The sequence below is a fragment of the Rhinolophus sinicus genome, linkage group LG14 (assembly GCF_036562045.2).
Source record: "Rhinolophus sinicus isolate RSC01 linkage group LG14, ASM3656204v1, whole genome shotgun sequence".
Taxonomy (NCBI): Eukaryota; Metazoa; Chordata; class Mammalia; order Chiroptera; family Rhinolophidae; genus Rhinolophus; species Rhinolophus sinicus.
In genome coordinates, this window is record NC_133763.1 from 25,003,913 (window position 1) to 25,025,329 (window position 21,417).

The following is a 21,417-nucleotide window of genomic DNA, read 5'->3' on the forward strand; positions in this document are numbered from 1 at the left end:
AAATTATCATAACCCTTTACACTTTCTCTTAATCGCCAACCGTGATATTGAGAAAAACTTCATTTGCATTTTAGACTATGTTTAATATATTATTTAAACCTGGAGTTCCTCTGATATGAATTCAGAAGAGGGTAGACCATCCTATCAAATATTATGTGCTTGTTTATCCAGCCTCTTTTCTAGGAAGTAAAATGTTAAATTTTTCATTTTATGTTGAATAGATCCCAACAAAAGACTGCACCCTATAATCAGTATTATTTAAAGGGGCTAGTGTTGTACTAAATTCTTCCCTTCATCCAAAAATGCTTTTAGTTACTATGGCAATATTTACTTGATCCTGGCAGTCCAGTGTTGATTTAGGGAGATAATTACCAGAAAGGAAGATGATGGAGATGTATTTTTGAGTGTCCTTGTCAGAGACAATGTTTATAAAAAATTAAACGAGACGAAAAAAGACACATTGTCTTCCACACAGACACCCTCTCTCTCAATCCTCACACAGGATGGCTGTGCTTTTCTTCCCTCCAGAGATGTTTATTAACACAGAATGCACTTCATTTGGTATCTTTAGCAGTCTTTAAGGGGGCTTATTATTTTGTGTTTCCCTTCCCCCACCCTGCCTTTTGAGACACAGAAATGGTCCTGCTTCTGGGTGCCATGCTCCCTAGACTACACCTCGTGCTGGGCCAGGGTTAGGTCACCAGAGAATCTGTACCCTTAATTAGTGTGTTTGCACTGGGACAGGCTTAGTAGGCTGACATATATATACGTACAATCTTGTCACCCCAACTGGGCCAGTGCAGAGAGTGAAAGAGGGTGACACTAATAACTGTACTGAGACCGCAGAGATCCAGTGGACTATCCTAGACAGATTGGCTGTTGGGAGCTTGTCACAGGCCTACTTAACTGTCAAGATGCCAGTTGGCCCTGTACCGAGAACTAGGTAACATTCAACATCCTCCAACCATCCCCATCTCTTGTCTCATTTCCTTTTTACACACATGTACACAAGTACCAGACCAGAAAATGTGTTACTTTTTAAGATATTATTTGATCATGCTAATTTTCCCATTTGTGTGCATTTTCCTCAACATGGAATTTTCATATGACAATTATGAGTGGTCAGGAAGTCTTGAAAGCTTCAGAATTTTTTAAATTATCATCTCTATGTAGATGTATTTTAGCTAACATTCCATAAAATCTGAAAGTATGAAGATAAAAGACATAAAACATAAACCACATAAGCTTTGAAAATATATTGTCATGCTAACAGAGAAATCTTATGAATATTTCCTTTATAATGTATAGTATTATGTATATTTGATTTCATTCTAGGTGGCTAAGATTTGCAAATATAAGAGGTACTGTAACAATAATTTCACTGTTAGCAGTCTGTTATTGTTATGTATCTACTTCAGTACCCTAGACGCACTTAGACCTTAATATACTGAAAATTCTAATCGCTCATTTTTTTAAAGGTAATTCTCAGAATATTAAGGTGTAAGTTTTGTTTTGTCTTAAGAGGATATATACTTTTCTCCCAATGTTTTAAAAAATCGACAGACCCTACATACTCACATATTTCATATATATATATGTATATATATATATATATATATATACATATATATATAATTTCCTTGAATTCTTTTTGAAAATAGTTCTTAAAATAATTTTAAATTATTAAATAAATTTATTCTTGTTTTTCAAATATTGGTTTTATTTTTCCATAGAAGAAATCATGATAAAACCTATGGATGAGAATATTCATTCAACTGTACAAGAAAACTCCAAAGGGAAGGAAGACAGATATGGCTGTTACCAAGAGCTCATAGCCAAATCTTTAATGAACTTGGGGAAATTTGAAAAAAATGCATCTCTTCAGACCATAAATGAAAACTTAAATGACAGTGGCATCCAATCTCTAAAAGCGGAGAGTGAAGAAGTAGATGAGTGCTTTATGATTCATTCCAATGATGGAAAAGACAAAATGGATGACTCCCAACTAAGGTTCTGCTCCTCTGATGACAACGAAAGTAACACTGGAAGCGCAGAGAATGGTTGGGACAGTGGCTCCAACTTCTCAGAAGAAACCAAATCACATAGAGGCCCAAAATATATTTTAGTGAATAATAGAAAAGACCTATTGGAAGTTCCCGAAATAAAAACTGAAGGTGACAAATTTATCTCTTGTGAAAACAGGTGTGATTCTGAAATAGAAAGGAGAGACCTACAGAATGCTCATATGGAACCACTGGATGGCAAAACCCAGCCCGCATTCCCTGGGATTGAGGAAGATGATAACCAGTGCCTGGCAGCTATGACAGAAGAGTCTGTTGACCTGGAGAAAGCAAAGGGGAACTTAAATTTGCTGGAGCAGGCAATTGCTCTGCAGGCTGAGCGAGGTTGTGTTTTTCACAAGACCTACAAAGAGCTGGACAGGTTTCTACTGGAGCACCTAGCAGGGGAAAGGAGGCAAACCAAAGTTATTGACATGGGTGGAAGACAAATCTTTAGCAGTAAACGTAAGACATGTCTTTCCATTTATTTTAGAAATAAAATTGCTTTAAGTTTTGGGGAAAAATTAGTAAGATTTGATTACCTTTTCCAGGTAGTATTTTGACAACTTACAATTTAAAAACTAATTTATATTATAAAATAAACAATTTCTTTTTTTCCCCTACTTTCTAGATTGTTCTCAGATTAAACTTACTAGTGAACTTTATCACACACGATGAAAGGATCATTGCCTCTATTTCTTTTAATTTGACTGCTTCTTAAAAATACATAGTACTTTTTAAAAAAGCACTTTATTGGACATGTTAGAAGTACATTAGTATTATTGGATTTGAAATCATTGTATTAGTCAAATCAGTTTCAAAAATTCAGTTTTTCTTTCCCACCCTCTTTCTGGAACCATCTGACTGCCTTTGAACTTCAAAATAATGTCAAACTACCAGCAAGTCAGGTAGGATTACCTGATCCTTCTTAGAATAAAACTGGATGTCAATGCTTTTATAAGCCTATGCTTTTTACAAGTTCTCTAACCCAGGGCCTACTTGAATGAGAGAGAAAATGTGCTTGGAGTAGACTACAATTATTCCTCAGACTTTAGGGAAATTGTGGTCCTTCTTTCATAAAGATAATCCCCTCCTTTGCCCTCCCAGCCTTGTACCAGGTGGGTTTGGTGATGATTCCTGCAGTTAAGTGAATTTCCCAAATAGTGATATTTAAGTGTCTAGAAGGCTATTGAAGATGGGTATTTCCGAGATCCCATCAGGCTCACTCTTCCAGAACTTGATTTTTTTTTTTTAAAGCAAGTTTCTAAGATGAGTCTTGGACACCCTAAAGTCTGAGAACCACAGAATTAGGGCAGGGGTATCTTAGAGAAGATCAAGGTTGTGGCCCCAAAATGCTTATGAGAATAATGTGTTAGTATGGTTTAGATGTTCCAATAACTCATATTTATGCAGAAATAAATGATATAATTTGTCCTTTTAAGACCAGTTTAGTACTCACCTCCAATCTTGTCAGATATTCTCTTGCAGTTTATAAAATAACGACATATGGTGAGGAGCAAGATAATGCTATGCACATATATTGCCAGTGTTGGGATGGAGACAGAATATTAACACTGTATTTAGCACTGTGCATTCCACTAATATGCAACTGTTGAACTTACCTGTGTGTGTGTGTGTGTGTGTGTGTGTGTATGTTTTAATGAACTATGAAATCAGAAAAAGAGATGACATTTACTTCAAATTCCTCCAACCCATAATTTCCAATATAATTGATTTCATTCATTCTAGGATACATAGTTTCCCATTTCAACATCTCTTAAATCAGAAGGGTGTGGCATGATTTAATTTTCAATAGTTTTTTTCTTCTTACTAGCACACAAAATGATGTTTCATCTTACAATTAATAACTTCCAGCCAATAAAATCCAATATTTGGAGAAACTTTAACTACTTGTGCTTTAGCTTAAAATATTTGACAATCCTTTGGTCATTTTTGTAGAAGTTTTAAAATTTTTTGTTTTCAAAAATTAACAAAGAAATAGAATCTGGGCTTGTAGACACTTCAAGTTGGAGACTTACTAAATTACTAATGTGGCTGCATGAGTCAATAGTATGTCTTATTGGGTAGGGTAAGTTCCTGCCGTGGGGTGTTAAAAGCCTATGCAACACGGAGACCACACTGGTATAAAACAGACAAAAAAAAAAAAGAAAGAAAAAAGATGTGAAGCTCACAATACAGGGAAACTCTGCAGGCTTAGCCCAGAGGATGCCTGCAGAATCCAAATTAAGTATTCACTTCCTGTTCCTTGTTCCAGATGTTGGAGCCAGCTGACTAAGAGGCACTATTTTCTCTGGCATGCATTCCATTTTTCTTGTCCTAAATGAGAGCCATGCTCTCCATAATACCATCCTAATTTTCCATACACCTTGCGTGTGTGACTCTGCTGTTAAGAAGAGAACACTAGGATTTTAAAATATCGTTTTGCTCAAGTCTTCAGATGAGTCAGCAATTCTAAAATGAAAGAAAAGTTTGGCTCTCCTGTTGCTACTACTAAGCATTTAGTGAGACTTTAGGTCACAACATAAGTAGTCATCATACAATTTATTGTACAGCCAAGGACACTTTTAGAGTGAGGGGGAGTGATATGAACAGTAACACAAGTATATCAAGTGTGAATAGGACAGTCCCAGACAAACCAGGATATAAGGTCACCTTCATTATGTAGCATTCCACAAAGAAAATCAAAGATGAAAAGCCAGGTCTGAGAGTCACAGGAGCTCTTGCTTCTTATCTTGCAAACAGGTTCTGCCCTATAGAGCATTTCATCAGCATCTTTTTTTCACTCACAGAGAAGAGGCTTGCTGACAAAGGTGCATGATGGACTGTCAGTGGACCACACCTGGTCAGGTGCCAGCCCTGCCTTATCTCCCACACCCTCTCTGGCTTCCTGTAGATAAATAGTGTGGCAAGGAGGAGAAACGCTTGATGCCAAACCTTTTAATGTGGTTTAGAAGTGTGGTCTCACCTGGATGAGATCCAAGAGAGGAAGGGCACCAAAATACACATTACTTCTCCTTTTTTCTAATTCACTTTCATATTTCACTATCAACAAACTTCAAAGATTTTTGACTAGTGGTCTACAGATATTACATGCCCAGATCAACTTGAAATTTTGCAACATTTTTGGATTAAATAAAATATATATCCAATAAATCATAGACCATGTCAAAACTCTTAACATGTCCCTTTGTCACAGAAAACAGAGTGCATTCTCGAAATCATGGTATTTAAATCCTGTCTCTCATTAAACAAAAATGCCTGATGCTCAAGGAACTCTTTCCACTGTTCCTTTCTCATAACTTAAAGCTTTCTTTTCTCTCTGCACCCGACCCCCTCATGCATGATAAATTGAAGGATCCTTGGCTCCTCCCATTTGCTGAAACCATGCTGCCAAATAATTGCATTACATACAACCTGCTGTGCCCATCTGCCCAGGACCGTTAATAATCCAACAACTGGATTGACGTGCTATCACAGAGGCATGCCTGCTCAACACAGTATTCGACCCTGGAGACAGCTGCCACCTCCTGTGACATTGCCCTACTCTTGGTGCCTCGCTTGGAGCAGGAGCATACATGCCATCGACCCTGCTCAGGATTCCATCGTCCGCAGTTTTCTGGCAGCAGGATCATACAGATTATTTATTCTCACTCTCAGCGTCAAGTGTGTTCACTCTTCCTCATACCTCATGTTCTGAGAAGCCTCCAGCTGCTTCCATTCCACATTGGTCCTTTCCCTGAGGTTTTCATACCTGTTCTGCTTCTGGTTCCTCTAAATACCCAGAATGCTGAGTGACAGGCTTGCCCCAATGACTGGTATCATCCCATGCAAGAGTGAGCGGGCAGTTTGACATACATAAATGCATTTGTTTTAAGTTCATCTACCATCTCAATCACCATTATGAAAATATCTAACGAAGGCCTCTTCTGTGTTAGCTCTAACCTCCATGGTATTCATGTTAGTCCTGGTTTATTTTATATATTTATAGAACACTTTAACCCTCAGCATTGTGTGTGCCAGAAAATTAAAACCCTAAGCTTATCTTCAGCCCCCCCCCCCCTCTAAGCTGCTGTCCGATGGCAGCCTCACAAAATGTGTTAGGAGGTACCCCTATTCCCTGTCTGGCTGCACCTGTGATCCCCACCCCCACCCCATGTTCTTGGCAGCACTCTGTTCTCCAGGCCACTCAAGGCAGCCTCCACTCTTTGTATTTCCATTCTCTCTAAGTCTCCCACAAGAACGATTCTTTGCCAAACCTTATTCCTATTGCCTCCGTTCTTTAGTTTCTGCATTCAGAATAAAATCAACAGTTTCTTCTCTGTAGTCACTGCATATTGATCCAAAATGACAACCCACTGGGGTTTTGAAATTTTGGGCCTCTGCAGCACTGACAATTAGTTGGGCATGGCACCAGATGGCATTCTTGACTCCCTGTACTAACTCACTGGAGCAGATTCCACACCTGTCTATGAACAGCCAGCCGCTGGGACCCGAGCCTTAGGGCCACATGCTTCCAGGGACCCACAGTGACAAGGCCAGAGAGGTATTTCTCAGATATGGTAGTTTCATTGTTTTGTAATTTATTTTTTTAATTAAAGTTTATTGGGGTGACAATTTTTGTAAAGTTACATAGATTTCAGGTGTACAATTCTGTAATACATTATCTATATCTCATATTGTATGTTCACCACCCAGAGTCAGATCTCTTTCCATCACCATATATTAGACCCTGTTTACCCTCTTCTAGAGCCCCCCACCCCCTTAATCTCTGGTAATCCCTAAATTATTGTCTATGTCTATGAGTTTTTGTTTCTCCATTTGTTTGTCTTGTTCTATTGTTGTTTTCAGTTTTATATACCACATATCAGTGAAGTCATATGGTTGTCTACTTTTTCTGTCTGATTTATTTTGCTTAGCATTATATTCTCAAGATCCATCCATGTTGTCACAAATGGTACCGTTTCATCTTATCACTGAACAGTATTCCATGGTGTATATATACCACAACTTCTTTCTCCATTCATCTATCGAAGGACATTTTGGTGGTTTCCATGTCTTGGCCACCGTAAACAAAGCTGCAATGAACATTGGAGCACACGTGTCTTTATGTATAAATGCTTTCAGATTTTTTGGGTAGATACCCAGGAGAGGGATTGCTGGGTCATATGGTAATTCTGTTCGTAATTTTTTGAGGAACCTCCACACTGCCTTCCATAGCAGCTGCACCAATCTGCATTCCCACCAACAGTGTGTGAGGGTTCCTTTTTCTCCACAGCCTCTCCAACACTTATTATTATTTGTCTTGTTGATGACAGTCATTCTAACTGGGGTGAGGTGATATCTCGTTGTAGTTTTTATTTGCATTTCTCTGATGATTAGTGACGTTGAACATTTTTTCATATGTCTATTTGCCATTTGTGTGTCCTCTTTGGAGAAATGCCTCTTCAGGTCCTCTGCCCATTTTTCAATGGGGTGGTTTGGTTTTTTTTTGTTGAGTTGTATGAGTTCTTGTATATTTTGGATACTAGCCCCTTATCGGAGGCACTGTTTGCAAAAATCTTCTCCCATTCTGTTGGTTGCCTCTTTATTTTGTCGATAGTTTCTTTTACAGTGCAGAAGCTTTCAAGTTTGATATAGTCCCATTCATGAATTGTAGCTTTTACTTCTCTTACCTTTGTAGTCAAATTCATAAAATGCTCTTTGAACCCAAGGTCCATAAGTTTAGTACCTATGTTTTCTTCTATGCAGTTTACTGTTTCAGGTCTTATGCTGAGGTCTTTGATCCATTTTGAATTAATTTATGTACATGGTGACAGATAGCAGTGCAGTTTCATCCTTTTGCATGTGAAAAAGCAGAGGTGATAGGGGACAACCCTGTTGTGTTCCTGAACATAGAGGAAAGGGTTTCAGTTTTTCACTGTTAATTATATTAGCTGAGGATTTGTCATATATGGCCTTTATTATGTTAATAAAGGCATGTTAAGGTATTTTTCCTTCTATACCTATTTTTAAGTGTTTTCATCATAAATGGATGTTGTATTACCCAAAGCAATATACAGATTTAATGCAATCCTCATCAAAGTCCCAATGGCATTTTTTTTAAAGAAATAGAACAAAAAATCATCAGATTTGTTTGGAACCACAAAAAACTCCACATAGCCAAAGCAATCTTAAGAAAAAGAACAATACTGGAGGTATAACACTCCCTGACTTAACCTTGTACTATAGGACAACAATAATCAAAACAGCATGGTATTGGCAGAAAAACAGACACACAGACCAACGGAATAGAATTGAGAACCCAGAAATAAACCCACATAACTATGGACAGATAATTTTTGACACAGAAGAAAAAAACATACAATGTAATTTTGAACTTGGCTTTTTCCAGACTCCTTCAAATGGAGATAGCTTTGGTTTAAATAAATTCTTTCTTGCTTTTTTCAGGAGACTGTGCATCCTATGGTGTGGAATTGATTTTTCATTATGAGGCTCTAACTACAGGATGTGACATGACAACTTAAAACCATCTCTGTTTTAACACTCCCTTGCCCTGTGTCAGCCTTTGCTTAGGAAACTAAGAAAATTGAAAACATGTTTTATGTTTCCACAGGTCTTAGTTGAGGGTCTTATTCAAGGCAATGTGAGAAGAGTGTTCATGATGATAAACTGAATAAAATGAGAATGTCACCCTTCAAGGCCACTCTATTGAAAGGGAAGGGAAAGAAGAATAACCAAATGAATCTCTCGATTTAATTTCTCTGTAGATTCACCAAGGCCTGAAAAGAGGGAGACCAAATGCCCTATCCCAGGGTGTGATGGCACAGGACATGTGACAGGGCTCTACCCCCACCACCGCAGCCTTTCGGGATGCCCCCACAAGGTGCGGGTTCCCCTGGAAAGTGAGTACTGCTTATCCCTAAAAGAAGTAGGTGCCTTGTTATACATGCCATGACATCACAACGTTATCTTTTTTCTCCTCTAATTTGGAATTTGAATGGAAATATAAAGTTTTCTATGTGTCAAGATGATTTTCATCTAGCCTGGTATTTAAAATATAGTGTACTAATAGAAAATTTGGGGTATAGTCAGACCAACAGATCAAGAGATGACTGACAATGAGAAGATAATTTGTTACTCACCAGTACCCGAGAGGAGGTAGCAGGCCACACCAGGCAGGGCTACCTGGGAACCCCTGGGTTAGTCAGGGGCAGAGGGAGGGGGGAATTATGGGCAAGAGCCTTTATTGTGGTTTCCATGGGAAAGAGCAGAGTAAACAGGTTTAGGATTGAAAAGTTTGAATTCTTTCAGTGGGCTCTGGGATTTAGGGGCATTCTATAATTGTCTAGTTTCTGGCTCTTGGAGATTAGAGCAGGTGGAAAGTCTCCTGAAGTATAAGAGCCTCATGAAGGAGGCAGTTGGTTGAGGGCTCAGACTTAGTTTGTTGTATCTGTAAAGTATTTGTTGTATCTGTAAAGTATTTACTATCTCTAGCAATTAGATATCACTGGGAGGGACAATCTCTCCAGGGTCAACAAGGCCTCAGATGTCCAAGTATCAGGATACAGAAAATAAAAGACATGGTTAATACACTATGGGACTGCAGAGCCCTTTCTCACTTGGAGGCACAGTTTCCTGAAGCCACAAGCAGTGTTAGTTTCAGTATATCATTTAAATATGGAAAGTGAATCACATCACCAATGTCCACCCGAACCACTCGGCACTTAGGGGCATGTGATGTCTGTGATATTGCCTCAGGGCATCCTACAGCAGCTGAGGGCCCTGATCAAGAGCAACCTTTAGTTAGTCTCCCCACCCACAGCCCTGCAATGAGCTAAGAAACTGAAGGAAAAGGAAAGGGCTGCCTCTTAAGTTCTGAAGTATCTGTGTCACATCTTCTACTTTTTTTTTTATTAGTTTCAGGTATACAAAGCAATGTGATAGTTAGACATTTACACCCCTTACAAAGTGATAACCACCCCCAATCTACTACCACTTTAACATCATATATAGCTGTTACAATACCATTGACTATCTTCCCTATGTTGTACTCCACGTCCCATGGAGATTTTATATATATATATATATATATATATATATATATATATATATATATATATATATATATTTAAACACCTCTTAGATCATACAAACCACAGTGATGGGAAGGCCCCAAAATTACCCTTCTCAAAAGCATTTTTTTAAAGCACTGAATCGAATCATCTCAGCACTGTCCCACTAGATTAGCAGTTTCCCAAACTCTTTACCTGATTGTTCACTCAACCATCTTCTCACCAACAATTGAACGGCACAGTGAAGGTGGAGAGTAGGGGGCGATGGACAAAGTTTCAAAATAATATCTTAAGAAATAAACTATATTCAGAACTTCACAATGGGGGGAAAAGGAAACAAACAAATAATGGCTTCCATTCATTCCAGGGAAAAACACATAACTGTGAAAGGAAAGTTATGAGCTTTTCAGTTTAAGTTAAATATAAGCAGAATAGTCTCATTTAAGTCTAGTGTTAACCATAACATGAAGTTTAGATAAACTAAAACTTGAACAATCTTGCTGAATTTAATTTTTTAAGTCCATATGTGCTCACTTATTTCAACCCGAATGTCTGTGGGGAGGGAGCATGGTGGATTGTGTAACTAAATTTATTTAAGTTGAGAAATCAATTTGTTAGTGTGTTATGTATTTATGGTATATTATGTTTTCCTTTTATGTGATATTTTGTTCTTAGTTCTTGCCATGCATGAAAATGTGCTCAAGTGTCCCACCCCAGGATGCACAGGAAGAGGGCATGTGAACAGCAATCGCAATACCCACAGGAGGTAATTGTGATGAGTTTCTAATCTTTTTCATTACAAAAACAAGTGGGAGAAACTTTCCACCAAGAAAATAGGGAACTAACAATGTGTTATCAAAATTACTGGATCAGTATCAAATACCTTACCACTTGAAATACATAAGTATTTGTCAGGGAGAAAAAAAAAAATTACCTCATTATTTACTTTCCTAGAAATTTTCATTTAGCAGCCAATTATGCTAACAAAAAAAAGTTACATTTGAAGACTATGGTTACGTATTCAAATAATCATACAAGTAGAACATGTTCTCTTTGCTCTGGACCATCACCATGGCTGTTTTGACATTGAAAAGAGTTGCTTATGGGGTATTTTGAATCCCATTCAATAAGCACTTAAAAGGTATCAAAAGGGCTTCAATATACTGTGGTTTTAACTATAAATGTGGTTGAAAGTAAATATTTCATTTCTTTGAGATTCATCTCATTGAGACCACAACTAAAAACACAAGTGTGCATTTATATACAAATATATTGTGTATATATAAATAGTTTTGGTGAACTGTTTATTGTTTTATGTGTATTTTATATTATGTATAGATTATATGGTCTTGAAATACTATTTGATTTATAAGCATATTGCCGGAAACCTTCATATTCTATTCTTTCAATTTAAACTATGATATCAAACTAAGTCCTTACCACTTTGCTAAATATCCTTAGCTAAATCATGGAACAATCATGCTATCATTGATAGTTGGATACATTGCAACTGGAATAAGCACATTCCATCAAAAATATTATGAAGTTTAAGAATAATTTAGTTATTTCTCCCTTAAATAATATTTTGATTTTAAAAATGAGTTTGTTATTTATCATCTCTGAGATGGGGTTGAGGGTCAGATGTTGACACTATAGTTTGCAAAACCGTTTGGGATCTTTAGGTATGAGAATGGTACTAAGAGAACTATTAACAGGAATTAACATTTAGTGCGTACCAAGTATGTTGTGAGGTATAGGCCAAAGCAAATTACATCATCTTTTTAACTTAAACCCTCCCACTTTTTTTTAAAACAGTCTTTCTGGTTGTCCAATTGCTGCAGCTGAAAAATTGGCAGTATCCCAAGACAAAAGTCAGCTTGATCCTCCCCAAACCAGGCAGTGTCCTGAACAGGTTCACAGGTATGACTCTCCCATGATGTCCTTGATACTCTATTCATGCCATTCCCCTACACAATGGCTCTGTCACTCCTCAGGCACCAATTCACTAGCCTGATCTTCATTCTCAGCTACTAATATCCACTCAAGAGGCTGGTCCAGTTGATCATACTGTCACCTAATGGAACTTCTAGACTCTCCCGAAGTTTCACTTGAAATTAATCTGTATGCAAAGGCAACATAATGTAGATTAATCTGAAAGAAATAAAGTATATGATAACATATATTAATCAAATTCTGCATTAGTAAACAAAACCCATCTCACTAGTCAGGTAAGCTTTTCCTTATGATTGACTTATCCTTTCTGCCCAGAGAAAATGCCATCAAAAATCACCCATACCCACTCAAACTGTGTGATGTTATATATTCATCCTTCTGTTCCACATATACATATAGTTTCTTTAAAACAAATATTTATTCCAAGAGTTGATAACTACTGGTAAAATATTTCCTATTGGTCCTGGATGCTTCACAATATATAGTAGTTTGGATAACCTTACTTATAGCAAAATAATAAATTATGTATGATGCCACTTAATGTGAAGTTGTACATTTATTAATATAAAAATCATATATGTGAAAAAGGTGATTTCAGGATTAAAACAAGATGACCAGATCTTCATTGTTGTTACTGCATACTGAAATGCAAAATAATAGGAATATTTTTGTGATATGATTTTCCTTAATATTTGTATCTATAGATTTAATTAAGAGTCAAAATTGACATTCAAATCATATGAGTGAAGACTATGTCAAGTGAAGAACATGAATTACTAAATAACTAGCAATTTTAAATCTTATAATAATATTCTTAGTTAGTATTACTATATTCTCTAGTTTCTCCCTAAGTAGGTTATTTATCAAATATAGAAATAACGTTAAGTTTCATTTTGCTCATTTTAAAAAAAATAAATATCGTTTTAGACTAGAACATATATGCAGCATTAGGATTATTGACCAAGTTACACATACAATAACAAGATAAACTAATCACTCAAATATTTTTGTTTCAGCTGAAAAAAATTTACCAAATTCCCAAAAAAATAATCAAAAGTTTGGCATTCTGATGAGTTGGGCTTGTTTTGGTAGAAAACAAAAGACAATATATATGTATATTTTTTTGATATTGCTTAATTCTCAAAGGTATATTTGTTTATGCTGGCTTGCTATTAGACCACAGCACAACATTTGTGTTTTCCTTGGCTGTAATTGATACTGTATAAATATGATGTATTTGTTTTTGTTTTCTAAGTTTTTTATATTAAATTTATTGGGGTGAAATTGATTAGTAAAATTGTACATTTCTATAATACATCGTGTATATATCACATTGTATGCTCACCACAGAGTCAGTTCTCCTTCCATCACCATATAATTGACCCCCTTTCCCTCTTCTGCCACACTCCTCTTACACTCTGGTAACCACTTAACTGTTGTCTGTGTCTCTGAGTTTCTGTTTCTTTGTTTGTCTTGTTCTTTTGTTGCTTTCAGTTTTATATCCCACATGTGAGTGAAGTCATATGGTTCTTGAGGTTTTCTGCCTGACTTATTACGCTTAGTATAATAACGTCAAGATCTATCCATGTTGTTGCAAATGGTAATATTTAATCTTTGCTTACTTATGCCCTTGTTTAATCCAAATATAATAATTTTAAAAGAATATTTAATTGACATTTAGCTTAGATTAGGATAATTTTGCTGAAAAATATGATTATTACAATATAATAGTTTTGATTTATACTGAAATGATGGCAATTTAATATATAAAATATTGAAATACTATTTAAAATATTATTAGAATTAACAAAAACATTCAAACTGAAGTTAGCAAGGAAGGGGAGAAGCCTGAAAAGAAACTCACAGTTCAGGAATCAAGTTTCTGGTGCCTATACTGCCCCTCTCAGGTGTTAGGCTCCTGCCAGTGCTGAGGAACAGAGCAGACAGAGCTCAGCATCCCTTCTTCTGAACAGAATATAATGACTTTTCCTCACTAGTTACAATCATGACTTTTCACTGCTAATTTGATTAACAGTCCTGATAAGCAGAATGTGCACACCTTGTCAGTGCCCTAGTAATAGTTATATGGCGTTTTTCTCTAAAGAGCTCCCAGTGCTAACATATATCAAATACTTGTTCCTCATGGCATTAGCATAAGGTGGATGGAAGACTGCACATCTCTTTTTCACCGAAGCCTCACTTTAGCCACCAAGAGCCCAAAGTCCTTCCTTCCTATCTCTTACTCTTGGTGCAGACCTCTCTGATCTGTCATGCTATAATCACAGCTCTTTTCCAAAGTGCAGTGTCTCTATGAGTACCTACAGGCATGACACTCCTGCTCTGCTTTAAATTCTGATGCTAATACACTCACCCATAGTTTCATCACATTTCTTTTGAACTCTTCAGGACAAGCTTGGTGAAGCAAATTGAATTCAATTTCCGATCACAAGCCATCATCTCTCCCAGAGCCACGGTGTCAAAAGAACAAGAGAAATTTGGAAAAGTACCATTTGATTATGCCAGCTTCGATGCCCAGGTTTTTGGTAAACGCCCCTTCATACAAACAGGTCAAGGACAGAAAACGCCACCATTTCCTGAATGTAAGCTTTGAATTCTAATACTTATTCATAAAACATGCATAATGTATATGTATGTGCTGAGAGGAAGTACATATACTCAAATATGCTACTTAATGCTGGGAGGAGAGAAAACACATTGTACAATGAAATAAAATAAACAATGATTAATTGATCAGCATTTTACATGAAGTTACACTGAATATGGTGAATAGTTAATACATTAATTATTCTACAAGTATGAAAGAAAATATTTAATTCACATTTGGCTGGGGTTGGGATTAATATATTGAAAACTATAATAAATATTATAATAAAGTAATTTTAATTCATATTGAAACTATGGAAATTTAATAGATAAAATATTGGAAAACTACTTAAAACATTACTTAAATCAGCAAACTCATTCAGACTGAAGGTAGGGGGAAAGTGAAAAGTCTAAGAAGAAATTCACCATTTAAGAATCAATTGTTTTCCTAGAAAAAAATATGTGTGGCTGTAGAGATGTTTATCCACAAATTTAAGAATTGATATAAAAACATTTAAAATGTGTTAATACCCTAATGCTCACACATTCACCTGGAAGATGTGTTCATAAGTCAAACATGCTATAACCTATGAAACTTGGTATTTTTACTAGTACATTTCTTCAAGTTGTTTAGAGTCATTGAATACTGTAATGAAAAGGAGAGAAAGTGAATGTTGGAAATAAACCCAGGATTAATTTCTGCATTATGATAACTTAATCATTATGGGAAGAAGAAAGTAATTCCCCACTTTGTGTCCTCCAAAGACCATGAATTTTACACATTTAACAATTCCACGGAATCCCTTTGACCTCACACCTAGTTACCTAGACTGAGTGCTCTTAGGACACAGAGTATGTGCTTCCTTCTGTGATGCTGATCGCCTTTTTCAAAGAACTAGAAGGCCATGTGAAGCCCAGCAGTGGGTAAACAGACTTGAAACGAGTTTGCCCATCAATGAGAAATACATTATACTCCAAAAGATATTTTACCTATTCTTACCAAAAATAGGTCCCAGACAACATTACTAACCACTGAGAATCTATTAGAGTTGGGAAAAAAAATTACACACACACACAGTATGTTTCATATCTATTTGTACATTTTATGTATAGTTTTATACAGTTTTATTATATATATACACACAAAATATAACATGCACATATATGTTTAATTCAAGTGACGCTAGTTAATAAGGGTAATCTATTAGACTCATAATATGAATATTAGTTTAAAAATGCAAAACAGTGAAATTTGCATATTTTTATAATTATAGGCATAACATTTGGTAATGTTTTAAATTTTGTTTGAAGAAAAGTAATGATCAAATATTTAAAATAAACAATATTTACAGCAAAACAAATAACTAAATGCTTTATATGATCCCACATTACATGTTGGGTGTTTCTCCCATAACCTTGAGTGATGTGTACTAACACCCAGAATGAAGAGAAATATGTTTAATTCTATCTCTCAGCAATGCCTTGGTACCCACGACAGAAACATAAAACAGAAGTTCAGCCTTGATAAGAAAATTGCCTTTCTGTTCACTTTGAGAACATTTTCTACATCCTTTACTCAACGTGCTCTACCTGAATATGCAAAGGCTCTGCCATCTATTTAGTTCCATCTAATTAGATGAAGAAAAACTTCTACTGGTTTAAGTACAAAACAAACCTGCATATCAAATAATAAAAATGTAATTCCATGTCTAAATATAACTTATTGTTGTGAAAATAAATATTGAAAGGATACATTTTTTGTCTACTAGAATTACTGGTTTTCACACATACATAGTTTGTAGATGTACAAACCTTAAGCCTCTGTAGTCTCTGATGTATTTTCTTTTTGTTAGTGTGGTTTTTAATATACAATTTTTGCCACAAATGCTGCCAGTGCACCTGCCCCATAACATTAGTTATGGAGTTTTGTCATAAGAAGCATAAATACAGAAAATATTAAGAGAATAGGCATTCTTTCCCAGCAATCACATCATTTGATCTGTGAACTTCTGTGAAAAACAATCTGAATAACGTTCATTTAATGTACCAATAATAATGGATAATGTTTTAATTTATTCTTCACATATTTTAATGCAAGAAGTTATATCTTTAAAACAAATCAATTTAATGACTAAAACCACGTACATGCAATTGCTAATCAAATCTCTTTTCAACAGCAAAGCATTTTTCAAATCCAGGGAAATTTCCTAATCGACTGCCTAGTGCAGGCGCCCACACACAGAGCCATTGCCGTGCCAGCTCTTACAGCTACGGTCAGTGTAGTGAAGACACCCACATAGCGGCAGCTGCTGCCATCCTGAACCTTTCCACCCACTGCAGGGAAGCTGCAGACATCCTCTCCAACAAACCACAGAGCCTGCATGCCAAGGTAGGCCAGTCCAAGAGCCTGGAGGGTGGGCCAGAAACTGAACCGTGAGAATAAACTGCCTTTCATGTTCCTAACCACATTCACTACCACGCTGCTCCCCCCCTGAAGCACAGCCCCTGCTTGTCTTAGGAAGAGGCTCAGAGGAGCACTAATTGACAGAGTTGAGCTAGGAGGGTTCAAGGAGGAGTGACAGAGTGGCTGTTCTTGAAGGTAGTGAACGAAAGTTGGGTAAGAAGTGAGTTATGGAGATTCTTTGGCTCCCCAAAGAATTTTTAGGTTTCAAACATATTTTTGTGTTCAGGAGTTTGGCACACAATAGAAGAGGATTGCCATTAAAATCAGTCTGAACAATGGAAGCTTTTCGCTGTCTGCAATTCTAAGATAGTGGGAAATATTGGATTAAACAGTGACTTGTAAAATATTTGCAAAATTGACTCATGAAACTTTATTGCACATGCTCCTAGCCTAAGTTGTCCTGATAATCTTAAAGGACACAAGGTAAACCAACAAGAGATAGTTGAGGGGGACTTGAGAACTGAGGGCATTCAAACCCAAAATCAAATTCTGTGAAATTTATGAAGATGCCACATTTCTGAAGCCCTGAAGTTAATCACATTTCTCTAATAACCTTGCCTCTCCAACTAACAACAAGAAATCCATATCCATGTTTATGATACCTTGATGAAAACAAGAAACAGAAATCCTCCAAGTCTTGCCTTTTGAAGAGGAGGATTGATCGCTACAGTCACATTAATCCTTGGAGGGAGGGTAGGAACTGCTCTTGCCATCAGCAGGAGCCAGTAACTCCTACCTACACAAAGGGCTCAGTTAAAATAAATCATTTCCCCACCTAGATGGCCGAAGCCAACAGAAATAAAGTGTGCAGGCTTATTTGGAAAAGGGATTTTACCCCTGCTTTAAGCGAAAGATGCCCTGGGTTAAACTGTAACCCAGAGACTTAGGCGATTAAAGGATACAGCTCCCTTTTTCCCTTTAAGCACAGCCCCATCTCTGGTGTGGTCAGCTGCTCACCTGGGCCATGCCAGGCCTTCAGGAGAGCAGGAACACAGTGCCATGGAGCATTTGACAGAAGAATCAGAATTAGCTTCTGGACAAATCCGAGCCAAGTAAGCCCCAGGAAGAGTTGGTGGCCAAAAAACACTCAAAAACAATTTTTAAACAAATGAGGTTCTTAAACAAAGAAAAACATATCCTTTAAAAAACAAAGAAAATACCAACCTATCCAAATACAAAGGAATCTAAGTCAAAAATTATTTACATAAATAAATGACCTAGGGTACTTTAAAATGCAAGTTTAGTCATTTTTTAAATTTATTTGTCGAAACCTGAATAAATTTTTCCTTTTTAAAGGGATATTCTAATATGCAGGTCTTTGGAGAAATACTAAAATATCTTCCTTCTTAGGACTTCATTATTTGTGTAGATTGTTCTATGAAAATAAAAATATCAATATTATAATGATTAGTGCTACTTAAATCATTTGAGTAAATGGTTCTAGGCTGAATGCTTTCCATCTGCACATGTAGATTTTTTTGTTCCTCAGAATGCTGCCTTTAACCTTTACATGCTCCCTGTACTATTAATTGCTGAAGCCAAACAATGAATCAAACAAAGATGACTAAAATTTGAGGTCATTTTCCCTTATCAATAGATGTTCTTCCCTTGTAAAATACATTTCTCTTCAGAAAAGTAACTGTTAAATTGGCACATTTCAAAAATTCAAATAACCAATTTCCTGTGTATGTTTTTATGTTCCTATTGGGAGCACTCTGTGTGCCAGGGTTGTCCTATGGAGTAGATAACACCTGCGTAGTGTTACAGGAATTCTACTGTAGGTCTCAGCCTCCAAACTTCCAACCAAGTCTGAACTGCGGAAGCCAAACCATTGATGTGATGATGAGGATGGAAGAAATAGAACATGCACAGATTGATTTTTAGAAGAAGTTTGTTGTTCTGGCAGTTTTAAAAACCATTTTCCCATGAAAATTGTCTCGTTTGACATAGTGGTTATTAAAATAACATAAATATGGTACCCTACAATGGCATTTTGTGCAGAATCCTTCTTCCTGGCATGCATTTGCATACAACTGTAACAATTTGCAGAATTCTGTCCTAGTTGGATCCTATTTCTGAATATAGAAGAGAAACTCATAAATTCCAAAACCACAAAAAAATAATTATTGTAGTAAAAAAAAAAAGAAGAAAAAAAAAGAGGAAAGCCAAAATAATTAATCCTGAAAAATGGCCTCTGATCAAACAGTGCCCAATGTGGGCCATTTCTGTTGTCAGTGTTGCACGTTGCTCTGTGTTTTCTACTTAACATTGGATTAAGTATAAACAGTCTTCCCCTCCACGCTGGATATTAGCCTGATTCTCTTTCCACTATGATCTTTTTCCTCCATGGCAAGTTGTTAGTATGTTTATTTCTGATAGCAAAAAATCCATAGATCTCTTGAGTTCCCTATTTAAACAAAGGATGTAGAGATGTACAGCTTTTCCCTACTCTTGACTTCTATAGCCGAGCAGTTTTGATTTATTAGCGAGACATTCTGGCAGATGAACTCTTAGCTATACCAACCAAAAGATCTTTAAGTTCTGGACTGCTCAAGCCCAGGTTAGATTCCATCACAGACCCTGCCTTCAGGCTTATAGACAAAGCAGGACAAAAGAACTGGTCATTTTAGGTAGAGAGCTTAAGGTTTTCAGAGATAACACTCCTCACGTTCAGTGGAGGCGTGGGTGGCTTTGCAGGGAATTTGATCAGAATGTGAGCAAAGGCTGATTTCCTATTTTATTTCTATCTCCATCCAGTCCTTTCTTCTACATAATCAGCTTCTGTGAAGTAGCTTAAAGAGCCCAATAGAAGAGCAAATTACAGATCATGATGTCACACAGGCATAACCTTTTTTTAAACTAAGCCTAAGGGCACTAACTTCGAAATTGCCTTCATACCCACTTGGGGCTAATACAGATTTTTTTCTCAACTGATTTCAAGTTTAGTAAGAGATCTGAATTCATGATTTTCAAAATTCCTACTCTAATGGAAGATAAAGGAAGCAGAGGCTGTTTTCAGAGGGGCAAGAGAACTGAGTTCCTACACACTAAAAACAATGAAGGACAGATGATGTGGATATTCTACAGTGTTCTCCTTCCAAAGCTTCTCAGCCTCCTCAAACAGCTGTCTATCTAACACGAAAGTGCTTCGTTCATCAGCCCCTTCCCAACACTGTGCTAAGGATATCAGTGCTAACAAGGCCCATTACTGGCCAAGCTCAACTCCATTATATTCTGAACATTAATTTTTAAAGGAATTATTTGTTAAAATACAATCTGACATTACATAACACATCTAAACTGGCAAAGATCACTTATAGGTATATTAAGTATCTCTTTGAGGAACCAAGTCAGGTGAAAAAATTAGTAATATCAATACTTAGTGTATATCATAATAGTTAAAGTTAATTTTGTCTGAAGTAGGAGCCCTCTTGATTCTAGTACTTTTGTTGCTTCTAAGATTTCTATAATGTCCTTCATTTTAATTTGGAATTAATATGAGTTTGTAAAACATAGATGGACCACAGCTTTCCCCTTTAGCCTGGTGACTGCTGGTACTGATAAGATCCCAGCATTCAATCAAAATGGGCAGTAGGCAAGGAGTGAGCATCCTGGGTTTGTTGAGTTTGCTGAGCGATTTCTTCCAGCCCCGTGAGAGCCTGTGCCAACATGCATCAGAGACACTCCCCATTTTCCATCCTTCCTCCTACCCTCATCAACAGAGGTAGAAACACACTTCACAGTCTATCTTTATCCTATTCACTGCTGCTTGCCAAGCATTCTGTTGTTTGTTTTGGTGTTTTCCCCACCTGTTTAGACAAAGTGGCATATGCACAGTGTGCCTTGAAAGAAAACAAAAAATTGACACTTGCTTGAAATGTTTAAAGTTCAAAGTCTGTTTTGTGCTTGAACAAGGCCTAGAAACGACATGATACCATATCACCATTCTTGCTGCCTAATATCAGAAATAGCCTGGTGGCTCTCAGGATGGTTAGAGTCCAAAAGCAGCCTTTTCAGTAACTTTAACATCAAGGCAGATTATACTATATACTGTGAGTGAAATGTTATGAGGGAATCAGGACAAGGATTTCAAGGAACTGACTAATACATGCGTAGGGAAAATAGATATTTAGTAACTGATGCTTTACCTCTGTGTACAGCAGTATAGGGACATATCTCTTTTGGTATTCAAACCCAATCAAATTATTATTATTTGTTGTCATTTATTGCATGCTTACTATGC

The 21,417-nt window shown here is 36.6% G+C and overlaps 1 protein-coding gene across 3 annotated transcripts in view; it reads left to right on the forward strand.

Moving 5' to 3' along the window:
* ST18 (ST18 C2H2C-type zinc finger transcription factor) overlaps positions 1-21,417 on the forward strand; it is a 109,035-nt gene that overhangs the window by 42,990 nt on the left and 44,628 nt on the right. For 2 of the 3 annotated variants that reach the window (XM_074319326.1, XM_019712586.2), the window contains 6 exons: positions 1,734-2,525; positions 8,849-8,983; positions 10,829-10,919; positions 11,969-12,073; positions 14,513-14,706; positions 16,888-17,099. In XM_074319326.1, the coding sequence (XP_074175427.1) occupies positions 1,734-2,525; positions 8,849-8,983; positions 10,829-10,919; positions 11,969-12,073; positions 14,513-14,706; positions 16,888-17,099 (1,529 nt within the window). The remainder of the gene's footprint in view (positions 1-1,733; positions 2,526-8,848; positions 8,984-10,828; positions 10,920-11,968; positions 12,074-14,512; positions 14,707-16,887; positions 17,100-21,417) is intronic. The other variant, XM_074319327.1, reaches the window with a different exon arrangement.